Source organism: Haemaphysalis longicornis, unplaced genomic scaffold, assembly GCF_048455015.1.
Source record: "Haemaphysalis longicornis isolate Haplotype H1 unplaced genomic scaffold, Haemaphysalis longicornis Haplotype H1 scaffold_4, whole genome shotgun sequence".
NCBI lineage: Eukaryota > Metazoa > Arthropoda > Arachnida > Ixodida > Ixodidae > Haemaphysalis > Haemaphysalis longicornis.
This window is the reverse complement of record NW_027526361.1, coordinates 42739442-42765586: the sequence shown is the minus strand read 5'-3', so window position 1 is coordinate 42765586 and position 26145 is coordinate 42739442. Positions and strand designations below refer to the sequence as shown.

Sequence of the window (26145 nt, the reverse complement as noted above, 5' to 3'; positions counted from 1 at the left end):
CCTGTGTGGGGCATAAAAGAAATTTGGGGCTGGTATGCTAATAGAATTAGCAGCAACAAATTTTATTCACTAATATCAAAAGTCTAGGGAAAAATGAATGGGACAGAGGCCTAGGCCCATTTGTTCACTAAAAAGCCCCCAAAAATGGCAGCAAACAAAAAAAATTGGGAACAACATGTAACAACTTATTAGTAAACAACACAGAGCAGCTTTTTTCTTTTTAATGCTATTACGTTAGTTTCTAAAAATAAGCCATTCCTCTGACACTCTTGAGTTTAGCATGTCACAAAATTGTAACCCCCGTAATATATCTACATGGTCCCAAGAATCCCAATAGACCTTTCCAGAAACTGCAGCACCGCTCCTTCCCCTGGCGGGCCCGCGCAAGGCGCCATGGGAACTGCGTGCGCGCGCGGTGCGAGCGGCGACGGGGTGGTCGCGCCGCGCGCTGCGTCCGCGGAGCGAGCCCGTCAAAGGGCAAAGTTTAAGTAGAGTGCAATGCTGTGCTTTCAAAGTTATGTTCCGCATCAAAGAAAGCATCTTTAAACCATAGAACCTAAAATAAGAAATAAACTCCGCATCCTTCTGAAACTGCCTGCACCGCATGAGAACCTTTTGTCGTCTGCTAGCTTGCAGTATGGAACCAGCTGCTGACAGTTGAAAAGCGTCTTCGCGCTTCTGGCGGCCCACGGAAGAAGAGAAATTCCTCAACGCGAGGAAATAGAAAACAAATGTGACACTGGAGCTCCCCGAGAAAAATACAAATAACCAGCTCTTGCTTCCGGCAGCCCGGGGTGCCAAGGGAAAAAAACGAAGAAGCCCATATCGTGTGCACACGTTATTCGTGATGCATTTCCGCGTGTATAAAGCTACACTCGTTACGACCTGCCTTGGCGATTGTAGTTTACGCTATACTGACAATATGGCGCCAAGGAAGCTGCAGGAGGCGGCCAAACGTGCTGTGTGCTCGGTTGGGACAACAATACGCTACGAGACCGGCATGTTTCATTGCACAAGTTTCCGAAGGACAAGAAAATTAAATAGGATTAATGTGTTCGCCGGATAAATCGCAAGGGTCGTGATGGCCGATTTGCTTTGTGGGAGCCGTCCGAGCATCACAGGATATGTGGAGCCCATTTCAACGCGAGCAGACGCAAATGTTACATGGACCGTATGCGACCATTTTTCCACACCAGGTCTTCACCGAGAGGTGTCCTCCGGCAAAGACAGCTAAGCCCAGCATTATAACGTAAATTATGCTTTTTATGTTTTTTTGTTTCCTAGCTGCCGCGAAGTGAACGAAACGCCGCCCTACTAAGCGCTTGTACCGCTTCCAGGAATCCAAAACGAACTAGTGATATGCAGCACTGTCGAGATACTCCTGTCAGCTCAAGAGTAACCAACGCCCGTTTTGTAATAAATTTTAACACAAAGGGCGTAACAAAGCGATAAAGCAATGCTTTCGCTCCAGCAGACAACGATGAGGTTTCTCCAACGACAGCGACTGCCTGCAGCCCATTTCCTGCGGTATTGGAGGAATGGGGTTTCTGCTGTTGTGAGTTCAGCATTACGACTATTTCTTTTCGGTCGCTCATTGTGGAAATATTTCCCACTTTTAAGGTGTGGTGTGCTTCCTGTGTGAAAACAAAGGAGGCAGCTCGCCATAGCTGACCCAGGATTCTTGATCGAAGATGAGCTCCGTGAACCTGGCGTTAAATACCCCCCATGTAAAATGGTCGGTGTCAACTGACGGTAGCGGAGCAAACACGCACTTGGCAGATCGCCAACCTGAGGAGACACGTTGAGCGAGTTATTCGAGAAGTGAAGAACTTGGAAATACTACATGTAGTATGATTTACCAAATGCGATGGCTGACAAGCCAAACCAGATATCGAAAATTTGTTGCTACCTGAACAACTTCCTATATAAACCACTTCTCAATCGATAAGTAAGCAAAATGTCAACTATGCGTGTTTTGTATTAGCGCCCTCAGAAAAGTTTTACCTTTTAGTCGGCATTGGTTCGTTTTGCTAACGGAATAAAAGTGTACGTGTCTTTTATTGCAATGACACCATACCAGCTGCCTCGTCTTTTTTTCGACTGAAATAAACATTTCTATTTTCATATTTACACACAGCCGAAAACAGAAAAAGAGCTCAGGATTGCACGATAAGACTTGCCACTTCTTAGGCAACAGTACTTGAAACAAATACAGACATAGTGAAGCATGAATCCATGGGATACACACTGCAACTCCCCAAAATGCAGCAGTTTGTTGAAGAAATTCGGGCTGTGGTAAGAATGCTGAAGTTTGAAAAAGAAGCCAGTTAATAAAACAGCTGTCTAGGATAGCAGATGTTCTGCATGCATTACACAATGGTAAACGCCGAAGCTGCACCGTCAAAAAATGCTGCCTCCACAGGCGCTGTCGCGCACGGCATGGTTTGGCAAGCAGACCTACATGAAGAGCTGCCCGTGCGGCAGCGGCGGCGGCTGCTGCGGCGCTCACAGTTCCCAGGCTGCTTTGCGGCCGCCGTTTGGGGGCGCGCGCAACTTTCCGGAAAGGTCTATTACATCACATGCACCATTAAAAAGCTTCATTCCTGTAAATATCAACAGTAATTCCAAACAGAAATGTGAATATTCTCGCTATACAGTCACAAGAATGAAAAGGTCAATTTAGTTTATTCTCCCGAGTATGCTGTCTTAATTACTTGCCAAAACTGCCAAATGCTCCTTCTCCATATGTACCCCACTCCCCATTACAGCACTTGAAACTTTTGGTCCCAGCCCGGCACCCTGTACCATCTGGTATGGGAATGCCAACAATCCCCATCGCTCACACCCAATCCCTGCTCCGCATATGAGCAGTGGGTGAACCGGCTGTCCAGCTTAGATCCCTCTACCCAGCGATGCTGATAGAGAGAGCACAAGCGGCCAGCAAGGACCAGGGCATCCCAGACTAGCAGACAACCCCCACAAGGCCAGTGCTCTCGCCATCATGCACCAATGAGCTCGCTGAGTTAAATATGTTCATTCTCTCTCTCTCTCTAATCTGCCAGCACAGAACATTATAGTAACATTTGCAATAATCATACACTAACCCCCCCCCCTTCCTTTTTTCCTTTGCCATTTTTGGGAAAGAGTAACGAGGGTGTGAAGCAAACGAACCTTGAGCCCCCACTCTACTACTCGATGATGAGACTGAAGGCTTCCTCTCAGTGCAGCCACTGCAAATCAGGCAGGGTAACAAAACAACAATGCTCCAATAAATGCAGCAGAAAAATTTGCAAGCTGAAAGTTCACTTGCCGTAAGGCACACCACCGACAAGAGCAAAAAGCTAGTTCAGCCCACCTGTGGACCACCATTCTTGTGGACACAACAGTACACCTTACTGAATTCATAATACAGAACAGGTACTTCACTTGTACAACATGTTATTTGATTAAAAACAGCGCCTTTTATGCAACTTGGAGTGTATTAAAGCTGTCTGCACACAGCAAAGAGGGCGAAGTTTAGTAAAAATGGTCTCAACAATTTGGTGATGAGAACGGCACAAACTGCCTAGTACCTATGCCCTGCATTCTGTCACCAAACAGAAATTATGGGTACCAGCGGCGTAAATCCAAAAAAATCACAAGGGGAGACACACATCTTGCTACGGTAAACATTTCATTTTTATGAATACAGGTTTTATTTTCAATTACATAAAAATTACTATCATGTTTGAAGTAAAATAAAAGGACACGCATAGGTTCACACCTCTTGAACGGCACTGTGCTATTGCAGGCGTTAAAAAAAGATTAATAAGAAATACGTATTCTGTGCAATATGAGTAACGATCATTCAAGAGATGTTTCCAAGCTTTCAACATTTTTAGAGGGTCCAAAAATGAGAGCGCGGTTATTGCATGCACTGACAAAGTTTTTCAACTGTGACAACATTACGAGGTCTACAACGTCTTGATGAACATGTGCCAAAGCCACGCAGTTGAGGCGTTCCTCCCCCATTGTACTATGCAGCCATGTTTTAAGTCTTCTCAAGGCATTGAACGATCGCTCCGCTTCACAGGAAGAGACCAGCATCACCAAGATAATCCTGACAACATTCTCTATTTCCTTGAAGTACAGGCGGGTGGACGAGTGCATGTTTAGGAGTACTGCCGCCACGTCGTCGACGGATCTGAGGTTGCAGTGCTTAGTGCAACCAAAGCACGCAAGACACGATGGTCTTGTATCGTTGGATTACGCCCACATCTGTTTCTGATGGCCAGTTCAAAAGGACAAGTTCCAGTGTCCTCCTGAATATTCCCCCAGATATAGATTAAACCTCTACTCAATGCCTGCTACAGCTGCATCAATTATTGAAAAAAATATACATAGAAAGCAGGCCCTTGCTCCAGCTGGGGTGCCATTGGTGCCCATTTTCGTACCTCGCTGGGTGCCGTCGGGATCTCAGTGGTTCGACAGGATGCCCTTTTCTATCTTCGGCAGCTTTAGCAGACTCTTCAAATATTGAACATCTCCTCAGAGTGCAGATGGTGAAGCTCGCGCTTGGCTGTCTCCATGAGTTGGAGCATTCTGTGGACTTTTGACAAACATCTTCCAGAACATCCTCCAGTTCAAGTCCTCGAGCACAGAGAACATCTTCAACGCAATTTTTAAGAGAGGGGTGTGTTTGTTGACTTCATGTTGCGCAAAATGCCAGATATCTTCACAGACTGCTCGCATGGTGCTTCCTTCATCACTTCATCAAGGGAAGCAATTAGGCATCCTGTTCACACAACACAGCAGATATAGCTGACTTTCGGCATAAGAGGCGCATTGGGCATACAGATTTCATGTTTTTCTCCAACTTTCTTTCACAAAAAGTTGCTTAAACTTTCTGGAGTTGGAGACTTTCCAGAGACACTGGTATTCAGCAGGGCACAAAGGACTAAATAAACCTCAACCGGTTGCAGATCTTCATCAACATAGCACACACGTGCTCTCTTGTTCGATGCCAGCACTATTTCCTGTGTCATCTACGAAGATAGCATCGTTGTTTGTTGGAATGCTGTTGCTCAGTTCCTTTTGGATTGCCCTTCCGAATAGATCAATTATTTCCTTCTGAAGTAGTAGAGATGTGTACGTCGGGTTGCGTATCATCAAAGCCGTGAATTCTCCAATGTCCTCTTCGCGTGACATGAGAAACTTTATTTTTCTGAAGCAGGTGATTTTCTGAAGCAGGTGATCCACCGGTGATTTTTTTACAATAATATTGTCATAGCCGAGCAATGGGATTTGTACTTCATTGTCAATGGCTTCAACAAATTCGTCTACATAAATAATGGTAGATGATCAGGGATTCTTCATTTACTTTGCATTTTAAAGTCCAGCCTAATATCCATTCGCGGCAAGTCAGAAGTAACCCATAGCATTTCAGAACGATTGTGCTTAACAGTACCTTTTGAAACGAAAAGCAGCTTTCACTTTTGGATTTCGTTTCACCTCCGAGGAAGGGCTTCAGATTTTAGAGTTGGTTGTAGTATACTTAAGGGTGCATCATACTTAACTGTCAAGCAATTCAAATATGATGTATGAAAGGCAGACCTCAAGGGGGAAGGGGGGGAGGGGGCACGTGCAAGGGGTGTCCCCTCCAGCCTGAACACAAAGGGGGCCAGGACCCTCCCCCCAATCCATGATTTATGCCACTGACGGGTACACAAACCTCGATTCATCTGGTAGATTTGCAGCGAGATCGGAAAGTGCATCAATGGCCTGTGGGGTGTCCAATGTTAAGAGGATATCACCATCGCAATGCGGGCACCGCTCCGATTCACGAACATCTGAAATTTTAAAAAGGTCAGCTATGGAGAACGAGCAAGGATATTTCTTTTAAGCAAAAGACAAAGTATTGGCAAACACAACATAAAGTTAGACCCATGGTTTCGAACCGAACAAAAAATACTGGTTCTGTTCAGATTCAGACAGTTGCATTTTGTTCCGGTTCAAGTAAACAATTATCATAACGGTTTGCAAATTAGTTTGCAAGAGTTAAATCAGTTCAGTAGGCACAAATTGATAACCAATTTAAAAAACGAATTGCGTAGTCATCCTAAGCTGGGCGTGCAAAGAACATGTAAGGTTGGTATAATGACCACAGAATTTAATAAATTGATAAAAAATTCTAACAATGTCTATTGCTTCACTCGCACACTTCCTGTAAAGAACGATGACTTATCAATCTATTCGCAATACATCTTCTGAGAAGCAATCCTGATATTTGCTGAACATGCTGTGGAGTGTAGTCCGGAACAAATTAAGTGCTCATTATTTTTAACAGCGAAGCTGTTGTTGCTGGCCGTAAAATGTGCTGTGTGCGGCGTCATAAAAAAATTTAAGCCACAGTTACTCCCACCATTTACCACTAACGTAAACACGCGTCTTACGAGGAGCACAAGGCCTCGCCCAGGCTTCCGCATGGCGCTCGAAAAAAAATACCACAATAACAGTTCACGTGCGTCCGCGCCTCAAGGGGGGAGCACAAGACAGCTCGCGCTACAGATGCCCAGTTCGCGAAGCCAGTTGCCGTCTAGCGTGTGCTGACGCGTTACACTTTGTGAGAAATGTGAAAGCATGCAAACAAAATGATCCGAACACGCCAGTCATGCATAAGGAAGACGACGATATAAATGGATATGACGATGACTACTACCACCACAGTGAAAAGCGAAGACGGAACACATAAATAAACAATTCCAAACCTAATGCAATGAGTAGTGGTGTGTCCTTCATTGCTTACATAGAAAGAAATCCTCCAGCTCCGCTACGGTTCCGGCCTTGCGCGACTTAGTGCAAGCTTCACCAATTTTTTTTATGCAAACGACTGCTAGGGAAAACGAAACTTCAATACCGCCTTTTTACAATATCCAGTGACTTCATGACTCATTGTATTAAAAGTAATGGGAATGAAAAGGTCAACATTTGGTCCGTCATCTTCACTGATGACAGGCTCAAAAAGAGTACCACAACACTTGCAAGTGTAGGGGCAGGCGACACAAGCTGCTGCTGCGGCAGTGTTACCTGTTGTCACGTTGCCATCAGTTGTGCTGACCACCACTTTCTTGACAGCATGCTTTGAAAACTCAGCATTGCATTTGACACACTGGAAAACAAGGCCAGGCACATGAATATAAGACCAAACTTGCTATGCTTTTCTCAGCATTCTCATACAATCAATGAAAAAGTGCCTGATAATCTACACTACGAACTGCCACCCTTCCAATTTCGGAAAATTTAGTGCCAAATGAAAATTATTTCTGCCACTTTGTTTATAAATTGCTTGTGGTTACCACACTATAAAAAGCTGGCTTTCATATGAGCTAGAGAACATGTACTCGACAAAAATCGGTTGTCTGTCCCTTTAACATTTGACGTAAGAGGTAATATCTTCCACAATGAAAAAAAATCGCCGCCTATAATTAAAATCACTTTTTCTCTTACTATACGAACAGCGCTTCTTTGAGATCGATTCGTAAAGCTAAATGTTACCCCTCACAGGCTTCACTGGAACAATCTCAAAATTATGACAAGAGTATGGGTAAAGAACAGCAGGTTACCTGTAAGAGCTCAGAGTAAAGATCTTTCCGAGCTTTTGCTTCAACAAAAGGCAGAAGCATCTCCACAACTTCCTGAAAATGTGCACGCACAAAACAGTTAGGTCACTGCAGGCTAATATACCGTCGAACACGGATATATCGAACACGGGTATATCGCATTATTGTCTATATCGAACTCATAAATTATCCCCTTGAAAATTCTGTGTAAAAGTATAGGAATTCGTACGTTTATATCGAACCGTATTTTCCCCGACATTGCGTATATTGAACGCCGCGCGAGCTGGAAGGTGCTCTTCGGCGGTCGCTGCACCCCCGATTGAGGTTGAGGAGGATGTGGAGGAATGCGCGGGCATGGCGAAGACTGGCTCGCTGAACTAATCCCCCCTACCGGAACGAATTTGCGCTTCCCAGTCGGGCCTCGCTACCGGCCGCCGTAGCGTTAGCGGACGGAGCCCGGTATGCTAAATCTCTCTAGGCACACAAGCCCAAACGTTCGGAAAATGTGACAGTGCGAGGTAGGGATGCCCCGACTGCGCACGTCCCTTTTCTTTTTTTTTCTTTTTTTTTGTGGCTGCGTACGTTTTCCGGTTTGCCGAAAAATAGTTTTTTTTTTTCTCTCTCACTCTGGGTCTGTCTTCCCCCGATGTCGTCTCGGGAAAGGGAAGAGGGAACGAAGGCGCTGGCGGCCTCCTCCTTCTTTTGCATTTTGCTGCTGTTGCTACTGTTTGGCGAGTTGTCCCGCACCTTTCGGAGATCACTGTTTCTCTCGGAGATGACCATCACGAGCGCTTTGTTGGAGTCCGTTCAGAGAGCCTTGGAATCGTTACCTTCAAAGTTCTTCTGGTACGTGCGCGCTGTTCTTCTTTTGCATGCGTGTTGTGCATGGTGTGCAAAGGCACAGCGTACTGCTGGAATTTTCTAGTTGTGCAGCCTCGAGAAGATCGAGACCAGCGTCTTTAATTTCATTTCCAGGACGAATAAGCAGGCCAAGATCAGTGATTTTTTTTCACAGAAATAAAGCATCCTGTTGCGTCGTGAGTGCGGAATTAGTGGTCATTCTTGAATGCGACGATCGTTAAGTAATCGTCCGCCATAGGTGAGGTCTCAGAGCCCATATTTTAAATGCAGATCATCTGATTCACTCGCCTTGTCCCTCCGGCGTCGGCGTCGTTGTCGGCGTTGTCCGCCCCTCCCCCATTCTCCTCGCCGCGCCAGCTGCGCTCTCCGCCGCTCACCCCCTCTCCTCTCCAATAGCGAACACTCTCTCGCAAGGGGCATTGGATTGGATTCGATTGGATTGGATTGGCTTGGCTTGGATTGCATTAGATTAAAGTGGATTGTGTTGGATTGTGTTGCGTCATAGCCGTGGCACGTTGCGTCATAGCCGTGGCAGACGCGCTGGGGCCGGCGCATGTGCAGTACTCTCTCTTCCGCGGTTTCCTCTCCTTCGGGCGCGCTGCGTATGTAACCGGTGTGCCGTTCTCCGGCGAAGCAACATCCACGCTTGGCTCAGACACCTAGAGTCCACGCCGCTTTACAAGTACGCCAACGTCGTGATCGACTGGGACCGGCTTACGCAGTCCCCTCAACGTTATGCCTAACCACGTCTGGTTATGCGCTCTATAAAACGCGGTGCCTGCACCGCTCCGCTCCATCGTTCCAGCGCCATTCCTCCGCTGTCCAACGCTGCAACGTGGACCCCCTATGCGTCGCATCTACACAGGGGTTCCCGCGAGGGGAGGTGGGAGTTTATTTTATATCGAATTTTTCATATATCGAATTATTTCGCGATCCCCTTGGAGTTTGATATATCCGTGTTTGGCTGTAATGCGGCGTACAGAGGACTGAATTGCCACTGTGAAGAAATGTTAGAGAAACATCCTGCCTGATCCCCTCAACTATGACAAACTGGCCATTAAGTGCACTACATCAAGAGTAAATTTCGACGAGAGACATGGTTTGAGTGGTTGGTGGTCACTGGGAGTGGCCTTAGAACTGCATTGAACACCAAGGTGGTGATGCGATGTTTTGGCCTTGTCTGCCATGGCCCGAGATGTAAACCTGCAAACTCATCAGGCTGGTTGGCAGTAAGGTACTTGTGTAGTACGTAGCCCGCCACCAGAGAGAGGGCGCGCCGCCAGGAATGAGCATGCATGCCTGGTGAATCAACACACTTTACGCCTCGACTTAGCTGCATGCAAATGTGTCTTTCCTGTGCTCAGCTGGCTCGGCTGGCCGCCAGTGTGTACTAGGTATACCCTAAGAACATAACAGTGCTGGCCTATGCCTGAAAGAGATGTTGCACCGTAAGAACACTGAACACAGCCAATAGCTCAAAATTAAGAAGGAATAAAACATGAAGTGGGCAAAAGTTCTTCTGACCTTTGCATCTTCACTGCTGTCAAAAATGTAACATCTCTCCTTTTTGCTCCGAATAGTCGTGTCAAACTTCAGCTTCACGGTCGTCTCATCATGCTGCATGGTGCAGGACCAAATACGAAAGGTTAACCACGCAAAGAAAACAACAACATAAATAAACAAACAAACAAATAAGGCATGGAGAATGCCTTTTGTGCATCAGCTATGGCTGAAATCATAATTAAAGATGGGCATAATGAAGCAGCACCTTAAGTTTTTAGCTACTCATTAGCACATTATTTGTAAGCAGGTTCTTTAAAATGAGCAGTGCTGACTGAACTATTCAGATTTATATTTTAAGTGGAGTATAAATAAGCTGAGCAACAAGGGCTCCACATGTAACCACAACCTTTCAAGAAAAGGTGTTTTTGTCAGATCAAAACCCAAGATGTGTACGGCATATTCTTGAGAAGGTGGAACACCGCATTGGGTTAACGAAGTCTGCTGACATTACGCACCACAGACGCTGAAGACAGCACATTCAGATCCAGTCGCTGAAGAATTTTTCCAGTCAGACTGTCACTTTCTCTCATGACGTCGTCTTTCACACCAACAAAGATCGATGTCTCGTTGCCATTACTAGATGTCTGGACAAGGAACAACTTGCTATCCAAATCTAGAAGAGAAGGTGTGAAGGTGTGGCATTGACTTTAATTGGTAACAACAGTGCACCTAAATTTTTCAGCTAAAAGCTGCCACTATTTGCAAGGAGAGGGTCCCTCATAAGTTTTGGTCAAAGCGCTCTTCTGCATAAAAGTATACAATACGTTTATTTATATACTGCATCATAGCCACACAAAATTTGCTAAGCACTGCACTCATGTTCTTTTAGTAGCTATATGACACTAAACTTTCAATATGCATTCGCAACAACAAAACTGACTCAACGGAATGTGGAAGGGTTTTGAAAAAAAAAACATGCATGGAAGAAATGCCCCACGCTGATTTTTTTTTCTTCTGTCACTCTTCTTTCCTTAGAGTCATGGTAAAAGACACCGAATTCTTCAAGCGTTTTCTTTTTTTACGCCTCTTCCTGCGATGCAACACACAGCTAGGATTGAAACACAATGCAAGATAAAGAAAGTTGAAGCTCTAAAATCCAGATTTTTTTTCGAATTTTCAATCATGTTCACTTTCATGTGCAGCTCCTGCTTTGTATTGCACTGCAAGAAGACTAGGAAAAAAAAAAGAAGAAGAAGAAGAGCCTGAGGCCACGTAGGCACTCATGGGTTGTGAATGCAAAAGCATTTATGTCTAATTGGATGCCTAAGATGCAGTTTCCCAATCTGCCTTACCACTTTTGAATAGCTTCAATCTGTCTCCTTGCCCTCCTCATTCCTGCTGCATGTAATGGGAGAGCTCATGATGGGGAATTTCGCTGCCTGACTGTTGACCCGTTTGGCTTCATCCTTCCACTCCTGTACTTATTATTCTGCGATGCGCAGGCGTGGATGGCCACCTCTCACACCATGGAACGCATTGTGCTACGGAACACTTCCCAAGGAGCAGTTTCACAGCTTCCAATGCCTTGCTGGATTTTTCTCTCAATGTGCCACTTATTGCTGATGCATTGAAACAGTCAGAAAAGCAGGCCCTCGGCTAGCTGCACTCGTACGAAGTGTTCCCGCAACTCACCCTCGGCAGCCTCTGCGTTCTCCTGCGAAGGCTCGCTCCGGGCTGTGGTCCAGCTGAAGCCTTCCAGCTGGGACAGGGCACTGGGCTCACCGTCCAGCAGGTCGGGCGGTGCCTCGTCCAGCACAACGACCCCCTGGCTGAGCTCGGAGACTTTCCTCTGGGGTCCGTCATACTCATCCGTGACCAAAGCTGGCGTCACCCGCCCAGAGTCTGTGTCACTGGGCGCGTCCTTGGAATCGCACGGCTTGTCGACGGCCAGAGTGGGGAAACCGGGCTGCTCGAGTTTGGGCGTCCCACACGGAGTGCTCTGGGCGTCGGGCAGCTGCAGCGAGGAGATGCCCAGGAGCCACTCGTCGCCCAGCTGCTCCTTCCGGCACTCCAGCTGGATCTTGTAGTCCAGCACTTCACCGTCCAGGGCCACAGCAGCAGCCGCTGCAAGCCGGAAAAGCAGTCCACACTCAAGTCTACACTGACAGTCTACACTGTGGACCAATGCGGTTGTGGGCAATATTTTGTAGCAAGAGCTACAATGGCCATGTTCTTGCCATTTTTTTGCAATTTCTTTAAGGCACAGGACTGAAAAAAAGAAAGAGCCTTTCTATTTACAACATATGTATCACAGAGACCAAGTGGAACTAGAGCCATGCAGCAACACTTTCTGTGGAGCAATCGTTGTTTCGTAACTCAGTGCTACGTTGGACACAGCTCAGGTTAACAATGCCATGCTGTATAAACCCCATGGGGCAGAAACTTGGAGGCTCACTAAAAGGGTTCAACTTTAATTGAGGACGACTCAACGAGCAATGTGTATGGCAGTATTATATTCTTGAGAAGGTGGAACACCACATCGGGCCAAGAAAGATAGGTGTAACATTAAGGGACAAGAAGAGAGTGGGGTGGGCCCAAGGGGGAACAAATGCATGTTAAGGACATTTAGTAGAAATTAAGAAGAAATGGGCGTGGGCCGGGCATGTAATGCGAAGGCAAGATAACCGGTCACTAAGGGTAACAGAGTGGATCCCCAGGGAAGGCAAGCATGGCAGGGGGCGACAAAAAATTAGATGGGCAGATGAGATCAAGACGTTTACAGGGATAAATTGTTCGCATTTAGCACAGGACCAGGATAATTCGAGATCCATGGGAGGGGCCTTTGCCCTGCAGTGGGCATAGATAGGCTGATGATGATGACCTGCAGGACCAAGGGCCCTATACATAAACATCTTTTTCACTATTCAAACACCTGATAGGAAACCACAGTACCTAAGTTTTTCTAACTCAGCAGAAACATTTCTCTTTTTTTGTGTGCAAGCGTCAATCGAGGTTTTCCTAACTAAACAAACATTTTTTTCTTTTTGTCCAGATCCATTTGTACAGTCCCTTTTCACACAAGTTCTGCTTCTTACTTCGCAGCAGTACAACGCGAACAAAGCACATTTTCCCTCTGAAATCTGCTGCTACCACTATGTCATCGAAATGTCTCACCAGTCCCGCTCTGCTTGACCGGGGAGACATATCCTTCCTGGTCCACAATGGCTGCTACTCTACTTGGTCGTTGCTTGGTCCTCCGGCCCTTCCTTGGTGGTCTGCCCGTAGCGGTGTCCATCGCTGCTTCAAAGCTGCTGCAAGAACTACCATCCTGCTCAACTGATGCAGAAAGCCTTGCCTCGACAGTGTTTAACGTTGACGAAGAAGCCGTGGCAAAGTCCATTTGCTGCTTTGCAACTTCTTCCACAGGGGGGCCACTGCTGTCGCCTGACCCGGCCTCGACCCGCGATGATGAAGGCCTGAAGATAACCGGGTCTGGTGCTGGCATCTCGAGCTGTCTCATGCGAGGCTGCCTGGCGTTTGACGGCTGGGTGGAGAGAGACAAACACAGGATAGCACACACGCTTGTCTCCGATACGCTCAGCAGCCAGCAACACACGGAACGGGAGATACAGAGATTACACGAGGCACTGTGTTCAAGGCCAATCTAATCTTAGTTTTGGCATGCAACATGTTGAAGATATTCTCGTGCGTTTTCTTGGTCAAACCTCTGAAGGTTAGATATGAATTCTACAGGGCTTCTAAAGCCTGGTTACAGCTGTAAAGCTACGAAGTATGAAAATGAAAGACGAGGAACTTGGAACCACATAGCCATTTTTAACCACCAACCATTTTTAACCGCCAAAAAAAATTTAAAAAAAATTCTTGGGGAGAGTTGAGAAAGATCACATAATCAAAAAAGCAGCATTGTTAGCATTTCTTTTCCAAAAAAGTGGCATGCACATATGCTACACAGGGATTGAATAGACAGAGTGTTACCTTGACCACTTTTTTTGGCAATGGCCTGTCGTCCAGCCTGAAGTTTTCTGTGGCTGCCCTATGATGTAGGTGACACACCACTATGGGAAAATACTCCTTGTGAAAAGTGAGAGGGTTGCCCACAAGCCGTAGCTGTCAAGATTATGAAAAAAAACAAAAAAACAGGGCAATAGGTTATACCTTATCTCAATCTAGACAATGAAGTACATATGTAGACTGCAAGTGTAGTCATCCATGTGGAATTTCTTTTCCTTTCTACTATCTACCAATTCTTTCAAACAAGAGAGCAAAGTTGCAATTTTTTTATTACTGATCATTGATTAGTACAGTTTGTCAAAATTTTGTGGGCCAAGCCAGAAACACGCAGGCTGCAAGAAATTCAATGTACAAGCTAACGTCCCAAGTGAGGATGAAACTTTTTATGCAGGAAAGCTAGAAAAAAACACCTTTCTTTCTTACTGCTTTAAAATATGTTTGGCACATTTGCACATTTAAAGGTAAAGCCGATTCTTTGAATTCTTTGTGGTTGAGAAGGCTTAGGATTGGCAGAAAAAATTTTGACAAAGGGTGTACATTAATACAGACTGTATGACAGGGTGGCAAATGACCATCACATTGTTGCACACAATCTGCCAATTTTTCATACAGCAAAAGACAGGACTGAGACAGAGATTTCAGCCCCCACAAGCTTCAGACCACAGCTCTAAACTCTGGCTTTGATGACTGGGAACCCATAGCTAATATCCACACACAGCTCAAAAAGCTGCCACCAATACCTCCTTCATATGTCACATAAAAGCGCCTTCTTACAATTGCCAAAAGGTACAGTTGTTTCAAGCCAGCCAGTGAAGAGCTCTCAGCCAGACAATTGTACGAAAGGTCAAGTTCCTTGAGCTGCCGCAGCTGTTCAAGACCTGAAACAAATTTTAAATTAAAGGGTGCACACAATGACTAAAAAGATGCACAAACAACTGCCTCAAAGACATGCAGCTCTGTATCAGTGTAGGATCTGAGTGTTTCTTCTACAGAGCATTTGAAAGCACCCTCCATTAGAGCAACACATATTACGACAATGCTGTAACTGTGCCTGTGCCTTAGCCTCTCTTGCATTTGCCCCACAATTGGGCACACAAAGCTTTACACAAGTTGGCATTGTATTGCGTCACGGAAACTAGCAGCCATGCTAGAGCACTGCACGGGCCTGATTTTAAGGCCCGAGCCCGGCCCGAGCCCGACCCGGGCCCGTAACACCGAGCCCGGGCCGCCCGGGCCCTTCGTCTCAAGCCCATGCCCGGCCCGGGCCCGGTCATTTATTTTTGAGCCTAGGTAGGGCCCGCGTGTGTGTGACCAAGCCCGGTCTTAGACGCTGAAGAATATTTGTTTATTATATTTGGTCCATTGTCTTCGTAGCGGGAAATCAGACGGAGCATCTAGTCTGTAGAAGCACGTCCTGAATTGAAACGAAAAAAATAATGGTTTAAAAGTGCACGTAGTTTAGCTCACACCATCTGCAGTTCACGCCACATCGGCGTAATAATAGCTCGTGTTCTTACACAAGAGACACCATCATTTTTGATGACCAGACTCTTGGCAACTTCCCGTGGTTGTCTTGGTCATAAGTTGGTATTGCTGAAATTTCTTGTTCCCATTTGAATCCACGAGTATGTGCGTGCGTTGAAATATTTTTCCTGCAGTGGTTGTTAAGCGGTGGCGCTTCGCTAGCGCGCGAGTTTGATTTCCAGCCACGGCAGCCGCATTTAGATTGGTTCGACATCTAAAACACACGTACATAGACATAGGTGCGCAGCTCCAGTGTGTCTTAATTAATTCCTTCACCACTACGGCATTCCTTGTAACCGTATCTTCTATATGTTATACACCAAAATATAAAATATTGATGCAGTACATGAAATGTGATTAAAATTACAGTATGTGACTCTCAGACCTAGCAAAACACGTTTTTAAAACAATGTGTACAACTAACATCAAGACGCGCGTAAAAGTAAATGTGTACAACTAACATCAAGACGCGCGTAAAAGTAAACTCAGAATATTCATTTTTATGCTCTTTTCTATACTTCACGTCAAACTATTAACGGCCGGGCCTATGAATTCAAGCCCGAGCCCGGCCCGGGCCCATGGCGTCGAGCCCGAGCCCGGCCCGGGCCCTCAGCACTGAGCCCGGACCCGGCCCGGGCCCGCCGATAATCGACTTCGGGCGGCCCGGCCCGGCCCGCGGGCCGGGTCGGGCCCGGGCTTTCGGGCCGGCCCGGGCCCGTGCAGTGCTCTAAGCCATGCAGTAATGTTACACAATTGATTTACTCCTGAAAAAAATTTCATTGGTATGTCTGTTCACAAGGTTTCTGTTCACATGCTTACGGCTTAACCGCACCAGAGAGTTCAATTTGACGAAAATTGTATCATATTTTATCTAGTTGTACGGGTACCATGTGCAAACACTCAAGCCTACTGTATTTTCACACGTATAACCTGCACCAAAAACGCGAAAATTTCAGTGGCAAAGAAGGGGTGCGGATAATACGCGGAGTTTTTCCTTTAGTGCAGCTCCACGGCAATGCACATGGTGCCGTGAAGATGACCTTGTGTACAACAGTGAGAACTGCGGCTCAGTGATAGCTCTAGTGAGAGCAGTGACACTGAGTGAATTGTGACTTTCGCCTGGCAGTCAGTGTATTCTACTCGCTAAATATACGGTTTTTTTGCCCACATAGTATGTGATATGTTGCTTGAGCTTTGGTGCAGCCTTTCCTGTATCAAATGTGTGGACAGTATGCGAGGATTTTTTTTTTCTTTTCCAGAAGGCTGAAAGTGGAGGTGCAGATTATATACAGGGGCGGGTTATACACGTGAAAATATGGCATTTCCAAATGACACGAAACAAGATCACACCCTATGGGTTTTGAATGTGGCTGCAAGAGGGCACAGTAAGCCACTTCGATTTTCTAGTGTTGGTTAGCCCGTGGTTATTCCTAGAATTCTCCCAAAACAGGCAAAGCGAGTAGCAATACGTGTCAGAAAGAAAAATGAATACTGTATTGCATCTAAAAAGTCTGTGACGAGACACACCGCAGGGCTTTGTGCTCAAATTGTTTTTAGTTCTCTTCACTCACAATTTGCGCACAAATGCTAGTGCTATCCTTCCCTGCACTTGCCAGCATTTGTTTGTACCTACAACTTTCGATGCGAAGTAAACCTACCGAAAATCAAATTCTGAACTTTCGTAAATGGAAATGGAAGTATAAAGCAAGCACAGGATAAACAAACATTTTAGGGTAATTTTTATCCCCTTCATTTATACTACACGTCCATACCAAAATTTTAGAGACACAGAAACCAGGACAAAGCATACCTGAAGTGTTTTCGATGCGGTTATTCCTTAAGTAAAGCACTGTTAATGCATCACATGCCCCTCTGTTTTGTATCCTTATTTTCTCAAGGAAGTTGAATGACAAGTTGAGCACCCTGATGTTGTGAAGAAACTGAAAAGAGAACAAGAAAGTATGCATTGGTGGCCAGCCTGCCCGCACAAGGATGTTTAGTGTTACAGCTTGTTCACTTTTAGCAGTTCTTCTAAAAGCTAGAACTCCAGAGTTAAAATGCCACACAGTGGTCATGAAGGATTACAGCCCTATTGTTTCAATTTGTGAAGGTGAGAAGATTGCAACAGATGCTGTTGCTCATAAGAACTTCTTTAAATTAGTACCGAAACATAAAAAGGTTGTATTTGCTTCGTCCGACGGAACGGATAAGAAGTGATAACCAACCTCCACACCATGGGCGTCTGAGATGGCATTGTTACTGCAATCAAGATATTGTAATCTTGGCAGCAGTTCCTGAAAGCAGCAGGAAAAAGTGGGGCAAAAATTGAACATCGATAGCGATGGCATTCGTTTGAAGATAAAAGCACCGCAGCATTCATTACCAAACTGTTATCCAGCACTTTGATTCCATTGTAGCTCAAATTGACCACTCTGATCTTCAACCAAGGTTGCGGCACTTTGGTGCGACTTCGAAGGATCTCCTGCAAGGCAGCACACCAAGCTCACTGTAAATGTGTGCGGAATACTAGACGCAATTAAAATTTGAGAACCTTTCACTAACAGGTGTTAGGCATACTGTGTCTTGACATTAGAACGCATGCTTTTAGTGTTTAACTTATGGAGGTGGGCCCGTTTTTCTTTACCTTCAGTGAGGAGATGCTTCTTTGGCAGATCAGTGTTTCCAGCTGTAGTACTAAAGAATCAAGACCAATAAGCAGATGTGGTGGAACTCTCTTGAGTTCAAGAATTTTCAGGCTATGAAACTTGGACAAGTCAAGGCTGCCTTGAATCGTTTGAGAGCACTGAACAATCTGAAAATTAAAAAAAATGCACATCGTGTATAAAAACATTTAATCGTTCCTTTCTCGAGCGGAACCCTACTAAATAGCAATTGCACGTAGGTCCTCCATTCGTAAAAACAAACTTTTTTTTTTTTTGCAGGGTATGTCTTTGTTGACAGCAAACACCTCAACATGCAAGCAAGCATGTGACACAGTACTTTCAAGTAATCTTGTTATCCTCCGAGAATTTGTTACAAGGCAAAAAGGGTTGCGCGAAAATGATCACAAACTGTTTCATCACCCTCTAACATACCTTCAAGGAACATGTCTTCTGCATGAAGTCATGGAGAAAAAAAACGTCATGGACAAAGTCGGAGTTGGCACTGCACCCGAAAGGGACATCAAAAGATTCGTTCTCCTGAGCTCCCAAATATTGACGAAATACGTAGTTCAGCTCGTTCAGGCAAGCTGTGGTTAGCGTCAGCCTTCTGGTCCCGTTCAGCACAACGTCTCCTGCCAACAACCAAAAGAAAACCGGGTCGGTCGAAAAGCCGCACGGTCACTGACGGCCACTGACGGAGCCAAAAGTTCTCACCGTGATCTCTGAGAAACGCCGCTAGACGATGTATCCTCTCGCTTCTGTTTGAGTCTGGTGTCATGGCTGTCTCTTCAACACGATTGCTAGTGTTGTTGGAGCAGCTCCCCGTCAACTAACTGAAATTTGCATGTTCGTCCTGCACGAGTGGGCGGTGGAGACGTGCGTCAACAAGGTGGAACGCATGTGATTCTATTTTTTTATCCTTAGCATGCTTTGCAATGACAACTAGCTGCGATAGTTCGAAGCATGAGCGCACACCATTAGACACCGATAAAACCACGTTTACTAAAAACAAACTCAACGGTGCGGTTGCATTTATCGCGCAATAAAACTCACGCAATCAGCTGGTCGTCAGCCATCATGGCCAAATCCAAATCATGAACCATAACTAACCAAGCCAAGTCTACGGGCTGGTTAAAATGCAAAAACTAAACTCCTCTGTTAATTTTTATCGTTAATTTTTCTATATTCACTACAAGTTAAACACTTAAGTAGCGCTTCTGCACATGCTACGAAGGTTACAAATGCTTAAAATATCTTCTTTTAAAAGAAGGTTTTTTTTTTTCCGCCCCCAGACGGCAATGTTGTGTCTGCGCGTTACTGGGCGTTGATTGGCTGAGACGGCATCCTCCGTATTTTAAAACATGTATTCGTGACGGGCGCGTTCCCGCGTAGCCGGCGTAGCTCTGAGGTTCGAAGCTGCAGCCGCTGGAGCTGTTGACAGGTGGAGGCAGTCTGTAATGAATGTTCGTGAGTCGTGAACTGCACTCGGTTTCTGGTACCCATAGCTAAGAGAATTTCCGTGAAAGCTCAAGGGAACCTTCGAACATGAAGCCTGCGTAAGTCGCCGACCGTTGTTCGTATTCCGTTTCGGGCCAACGTGTGAGAACCCCGTTTCCACTGTTACCATTGCTTTTTTTTTTTTTCTTCTTCTTTTTTTTAATCTGCGGTGCTTGTCCAAAAGGTATCTTTGTGAGCTGTCTGCATTCCTTCCCCACAGTTTTGTCCTCGCTACGCCTTTTCAATTTCTGCCGCTCCTGGTATCCGGTGTCATTTGTCATGCCTGTTTACACTGCTGTTCTTCCTCGAACGCTAGTCACTGCGTGAGGTTGAGCACCGTTTTCACGTTTTTTATCTTTAAGCTTTTTTGTTTGTCACAAAATATTTTCCTTCGTTTAAACCAGGCTTTATTTTCGCCGTGTCTAAAGGTATGTCGGATGTATCCGCAAATGTTTTTAAAAGTACGTCGACGTATTCGGTTGCACTCTGACCTCTGCAGTTATCTATAACATCGAGCCACCTCAGCGAGCTGATGGTACTTAGAAAGGTTTGACCATAGCGAGCTTATCCAAACGCCTCAATGTCAGCTGTCGCTAAGTTCCGTCTAGAGGAAACGCAACTGGCGCGCGGTGACAGCAGTCTTTCTTGGTTTTCACCCAGCCTGCCAAACCGCTTTCGCCCACTGACTAGCCAGAGTCACTGTTAGTTATTAATCATTATTAACAATTAGATGATCGTTCGTAACTTTAGTGGCGGCTACGTTGGGCTTGGCTTCAGCGAGCGGTAGCGGTTCGGCCATTTGAGTAAAGATCAAGACCACCTGCTCTCACCGTAAAACTAGCGTGAAGTATAGCTATTAAACAACTCTAGCCACAGCCAAAAAAAAAGCTTCATGAGATTTGGACCCGTGACTACAACACCCGTAAGCAGAGGCGTAACCTCTGCACCAACTCGCACAGCGGCAAATGGCGTCTGATCAGCTGGTTTTGATTGCATCTGGAAGGAACTTGACGCTTCACTTCCCGTTCCGTCTTGATGGAACGCTACACACTTTAAAAAAAAGTGACCGAAGTGCTACAGGTGTTACTCTATCCGCAGTGTCTCTGCTCAGGGTACAACGTCTTTTGTGGTTCAGATATAAAAACCTACACATTCCATAGATGCTTTCGCAAGGACGAGATGATTCAGATTTTAGATCAGTCGTTGCATGCCAAACATATCTGCTGCATCTGCTGAGGCAAACAAGCAGCACTTGGCTTCTGGACTCACCTGGTCTCCGAGAAGCAATTCGAAGTTTGTTCTCTTTATTTCAATGCTTATTTCGGTGGCGAGGACAGCTTTCGGGCTACGGGCAAACTATCCGCGACTGATGATCCAAGAGCTGCACTGTTGCCGCAGAGCTAGCCTGCAGGAAGTCTCTTGAGGTAATACACTGGACCAACTGCCAATCCTTCCCTATGTAGAGCACTACCTGCAGTGATTAACCAATCACGCTTGCTGGCGTTGGTTGTACACCCGCCCAATTTTTTCCAATATCACGGGAGCGTCGACCGTTCCGTCGATCAGCGCCGTATGATGGGGCGATGCGACAAACTCGGGGAGAGTAGCCGCATGCGCATTAAGCAAAGGCCGCTGCTGTCATGGTCTGCTTGGCTGTTCCAAGAGCAGGCAGCCGCCCCTGATTTTTTTATTCGCTTATCACACTGCCCTCCAACCCGCCCTTAACGTTGGGAAGAGGGTAAGTGGAAGCGACTGGCAACGACAGCACGAGGTGGCTGCCTGCTCTTGGAACAGCCTAGCAGACGACGACAGCAGGGGCCTTTGCTTAATGCGCATGCGGCTACTCTCGCCGAGTTTGTCGTATCGCCCCATCATACGGCGCTGATCAACGGAACGGTTGGCGCTCCCGTGATATTGGTAAAAAATTGGGCGGGTGTACTTGCCTGTCCGACATTCCTCAGTCAATATTCCTTGCATTCGACGTCCCTAAGCCCGTAAAGCCATCGATGACAGATGCGGTGTTAGTACGCTGCCATGGTAGGGTGCGGGATTGCCGCATTCGATCTCAGACCTCACTGAAGGCTAACTGGCGCTGGCTGCCTGGAATATATCCACTTCCCTTCAAATAACTTTTGGTCCAACTCAAGAACACGCGAAAAAAAAGATTCAGGGCCCCTGTAGTAAAGGCACGACCGTTGAGAGATCAATGGTATGAGATAACCACATTGGTTTCGAGCCACTCTGGGCGCTGTACGTCCGATGTATCTTGAAAAAATTTTGTGGGTACGTCCAACGTACCTTTAGACACAGTGTGTTTTGTATGTACCGTAAACGCACATGCGAGGTTGTTGTCGTGTCTTTACACACAGCAGGGGAAAGACTCCGAAAAAGAAGGGACCTCCGAGACAGGCCTCCAACGAGCCCCAGGATCCGGTTGAGGTGTACTGCCGGATACGCCCGCTGTACAACCCCAACGACGTTCCTGTCATACGCCTTGTCGACAGCAAGACCGTCCAGTTCGAGCAGCTCGAGACAAACGGGCCGTCAAAAAATGCAACTAAGCAGGTTAGACGGTCGAAGTAATATTTTTACAGTATGCCGTAGCGTAGAAGACTCACAAATTCACTTCAGTGTCCCTTTAAGCGTTTGTCTATGTGGTTTTTAAAAAAACGCACCTTTTTTTAATTTGTTGCGCTTGAAGTCCACACCAATTTTAGTGAATTTTATTGGTTCTATGGATCATTGTGGTCGAAAAGTTTTGCACCTTAACCTTAAAGGGGCCGGGCAAACATAATGCAAGTTTGTTTTATTCGAAAGATTTGGTGTTTTATAGTGCCCCCAGCGCATGTCTGGCAGCAAACGGTGCTTTATTTACTGAGAAATTGATTAGGTTGAAATTTGGATTCTCCCACCAAATCATGTTTCGTGACGTCTGCAATGGCGTAACAAGGACAGGGCTTCAAGTGAACGTCAGTGCGCTGTTTATTCTGCAGCAGACTGCGGAACGCCTTTTTTACTAGTAGTCCTCCACGATGACGCCACAGGGCCCCTATCTGCCTTTGCTTTGCTTCTGACCATATTTGCACCTGGCTTCTTTTTGTTATGGTAGGTAGTAATCGTTTCATGAAACATAGAGTATATTCGACAAATAGGGTCACATAAGACAATGTCGCTTACGCCAATCACCCAGTGTCGTCTGAGACAACCCCAAAGCGCTGCACTACTGTGCGGCTATAGCAAGCATAGTGCGCGCAGTACCAACAGCAGTGTGCACTGACACTTCTATTGTTTTGCCCCACCATTCTTGCTGCTATAAAATGAATATGCATTACTGCATATGCATGAATATGCGAAAATAGCTCGTTCTGCAAGCTTATAAGCCCTGCCTAACTTGAGTTTGCTTTTGCCGGCCTCAGCCAATCGCACAGCTGGGCATACGACATCATAGGTTCTAGTGCAGGAAAGGAGCTAGTAAGTCGCATGGCCATTTCCTTTTTTTCCTAATTATATAGTGTATTTGAGCGAGGTTTACATTAACGGTGGTGTTGGTATGATTCTAACGGGGCAATCTTTCGAATGAATGAAATTTGTGTTTTGTCTGCATGGCCCCTTTAAAACAACTTGCTTTACAACAATGCACTAAAACTTGCAATTGATTCCAACGAAAAACTGTTTGTTTTTGTTTTTGCAGCTAAAGAGATTGCTTTGTCATTAAAACGCTTGTTTTAGGCCACCGTGGTTTTAGGCATTATCTTCTGAAAATGCTTGGCTGGACTCGTGAGCTTGATGCAGTGGTTTATTTCGGAAGTATTGGCGAACTGAAGGTAAATAACTCTTAACAAAGTGTACTGCAGCTGCTACTGTGTTTTAACCATATTGTCCTTGATCATATGAACATCTGCAACATGATACTACTGTTTGTGCAACTTTGTGGCACTGGCTGAGCACATGTTAATTCAGTGAGAGAGAGGGGGGAGAGAGAGAGAGTGTTTATTGAAACAATAGGGAAGGGGTAGGGGAGAAATAGCTGTGGGCAGTGGGTGGCTATCCCATTACGGTAGGCCGCGTAGCGGCTGCCATCTTCGCTCGAGAGATCAGGGCCTCCTAGTCTTCAAGCTGGCAGTTCTGCAACGCGCATTTTTAAGTTTGTTCTTTATCATTTTGTCATTTGTAAAAAGAGTCCTTTTTTTTCCCTTCCTTTTCAGTATCGCTACACCTTCAAGCATGTGTTTGATGCCAGCGCCTCTCAGCAGGAGATTTTCGAACAAGTCGGACTGCCCTTGGTTAACGACCTTCTCCATGGGAAGCCAGGTATGCGGTTCCTGTACCTACTTGCTGTACTTTTAGATTTATATTTCATTGCGTGAGCAGTAGATGAGACATGTCAAAATTTTTCGCTGTCAATCCGTCATTAGAGCAAATAGAAGAGCAGATAATAAGAATGTGTGGCTCTGATGGGACTGCCTCTGCACCCTTTCTGATGTCGCTCGGGAGACGTCAAGTTGGAAGTGCAGCTCACCTTTTTGCACCTGTCGCATGCCCTTACGAGTCCCACGACTCCCGCCACATCCTCTGCGCATTGTAAAATTGAATCTGCTGCCAGTGCGGGCAGCAAAAGAGGAAGGAATGGGGCTGACAGCGAAGAAATGGTGATAGTGATGGACAGCAGAAGGGGCAACAGGCAGCCATTGCCTTTGCCTGTGAAGTGAGCAAACATGACCACTGAGAGCGATACACACTGTGTGCAGGGGAGGGAAAGAAGCGTCGCGTTGTGGAATTCCGATGTTGGAGCAAGGTGTGTGCATCAGGCCGAGCCTCAAGTTTATGAGGGGGAGGGACAAAATGCTCACTAATCCCTAAAGGCCAACTGCATGCAACATTTCAACCTCTTGCAAAGGTTATTTCCATATAGACTGCCTAAAAAGACTGCAAGATACAAAATATTACAGCTGAAATACGCATATCTGCGGCACAAACGACCATCCAAAATCGGAGATTTTGAAAGCAAAACTGAGAAGAGTGTGGCTATTACGGCCAGGCTAAAGTGACGTTCTGGCTGGCCCAGCCAGTGAGCGGGTGGTGGCATGCGGCCGGCCAGCCGGGGCAAACCTGCGCTCAACGCATCGCCCTCACTGCAGTCCTAGAAGTGTGTGCCCAGCACTGCTCGACCAGTTCTCTTTGCTTGCCATAGGAAAAAGCACAGGGCCGGCCGCAATGTCACTTCCATTGCGTGGCTGCTCGCGTGATTTTCCTGTTTTTATTGACACCTGATTATCGGTTTGAAATTTGCGATAAAATTGGTGTCGTTCCAAAGCAGTTTGTATTTTGTCTTCATGGCCCCTTTCGAGATCCACCAGCGGATCTTCCATTGATTTCTTGTTGTTTTTCGAGCAATGCTGCTAGCAATTGCTTGTGTATAATAGTGTTTGTGCGGTTATACTGCATGCCTGGCTGTTACTTGCAGTGGGTATTTTGAATGGTATAGTTATTAAAATCTCCTCATCGCTGTTTAGCAGGTAGGTGCAGAACATGGCTGCAATGTGTTTATTTGACCACTACCTTGCTGTAGCACTACCTAAAGTTATGATTAGGCATCTAAATATGATCATTTCTGTAGGATCCTGAGCCTTCTTTACCGTCACAAATAACTTGCAAAAAGAGATTTAAAAAAAAATTTCGCTAAACTTTATTTAGCATGCAACATTAGGGAACGGACTGGGCGGCCTGGTGGCGAGTGTTGGTGGCTCACGTTCGTCAGGCCCTCCCGTCTGTATAGCTAACTTTTTCTCCCAGAACCCCAGGCTTTGAAGGTTTTTAGTGTCAATAAAGCTTATCGTCAAGACAACAGCTGCAATAGCTCATTGTACAGTAAGTAATTTTTCACTAATGCAGTGTCCAAAAGCAATTTGGCACTTCGCATACTTTACTGGTATAAAGCAAGGAAAATTCAGAATTTGTGGGTTTATGGGCTGAAACTACACGTGGGTATAAGGCGCAGTGATGTTCCGTGCGAGGAATTTTTCCTTTTTGGGGGAATTTCCAGCTGTAAGTTTTGCCAAAAGGGAATCTTTAACTGATGCAGGGAATTTTAGGAGTCGGGGAGACAAAAGGAACAATATTGTCAGTAAACTGGACCTCGCATCATTTTTTACTTTGTTTTCTTTTAAAAGAATCTCTTAACACTTTGTGAGTTTCATGTCAAAATATCCGCAGTCGTGCTCCCACAAGCCACAAGCATCCAAGACTGCTTCCAATCCAGTTCATAAAACAGGAGGGAGCATGGAGGAAAGAATTAGCCATAACAACAAGCCAGTGATGCGTCAGGTGTAGTGGCCTGTTTGCATGTATTCCTGTGGAATATGCAAAAAAGTATTTCAGGTGCCCTTAGTCCGCGTGCTGTAAACGAAAGGTGGTGCCAGCAGTCCCGGTGCTGAGCTAAAATTACCTCAATTTCCCTGCATGTCTTG

At 45.8% G+C, this 26145-nt stretch overlaps 2 protein-coding genes across 5 annotated transcripts in view; one reads left to right on the top strand and one right to left on the bottom strand.

Moving 5' to 3' along the window:
* Positions 1–19389, bottom strand: part of LOC144178594 (serine/threonine-protein kinase 11-interacting protein) — a 28401-nt gene extending 9012 nt beyond the window's left edge. The window contains exons 1-17 of one of the 2 annotated variants that reach the window (XM_077706556.1): positions 19235–19389; positions 18896–19034; positions 18614–18813; positions 18163–18330; positions 17902–18000; positions 17744–17812; positions 17329–17458; positions 14769–14872; positions 13959–14090; positions 13137–13506; positions 11655–12086; positions 10478–10635; positions 9984–10076; positions 7602–7673; positions 7066–7147; positions 5711–5828; positions 3172–3230 (exon numbers count right to left, since the gene is read on the bottom strand). In XM_077706556.1, the coding sequence (XP_077562682.1) occupies positions 3172–3230; positions 5711–5828; positions 7066–7147; positions 7602–7673; positions 9984–10076; positions 10478–10635; positions 11655–12086; positions 13137–13506; positions 13959–14090; positions 14769–14872; positions 17329–17458; positions 17744–17812; positions 17902–18000; positions 18163–18330; positions 18614–18813; positions 18896–18959 (2350 nt within the window). In that variant the 5' untranslated portion in view covers positions 18960–19034; positions 19235–19389. Of the gene's footprint in view, positions 1–3171; positions 3231–5710; positions 5829–7065; positions 7148–7601; positions 7674–9983; positions 10077–10477; positions 10636–11654; positions 12087–13136; positions 13507–13958; positions 14091–14768; positions 14873–17328; positions 17459–17743; positions 17813–17901; positions 18001–18162; positions 18331–18613; positions 18814–18895 lie in introns of both variants that reach the window. The other variant, XM_077706555.1, reaches the window with a different exon arrangement.
* A 128-nt stretch (positions 19390–19517) lies between these two features.
* Positions 19518–26145, top strand: part of Pav (kinesin family member pavarotti) — a 30805-nt gene continuing 24177 nt past the window's right edge. For 2 of the 3 annotated variants that reach the window (XR_013324025.1, XM_077706557.1), the window contains exons 1-3: positions 19518–19737; positions 22048–22243; positions 23884–23989. Coding sequence is in view for 2 of the 3 variants with exons in the window: in XM_077706557.1 (XP_077562683.1) it covers positions 19727–19737; positions 22048–22243; positions 23884–23989 (313 nt within the window). In the remaining variant the exon portion in view is untranslated. The remainder of the gene's footprint in view (positions 19738–22047; positions 22244–23883; positions 23990–26145) is intronic. The other variant, XM_077706558.1, reaches the window with a different exon arrangement.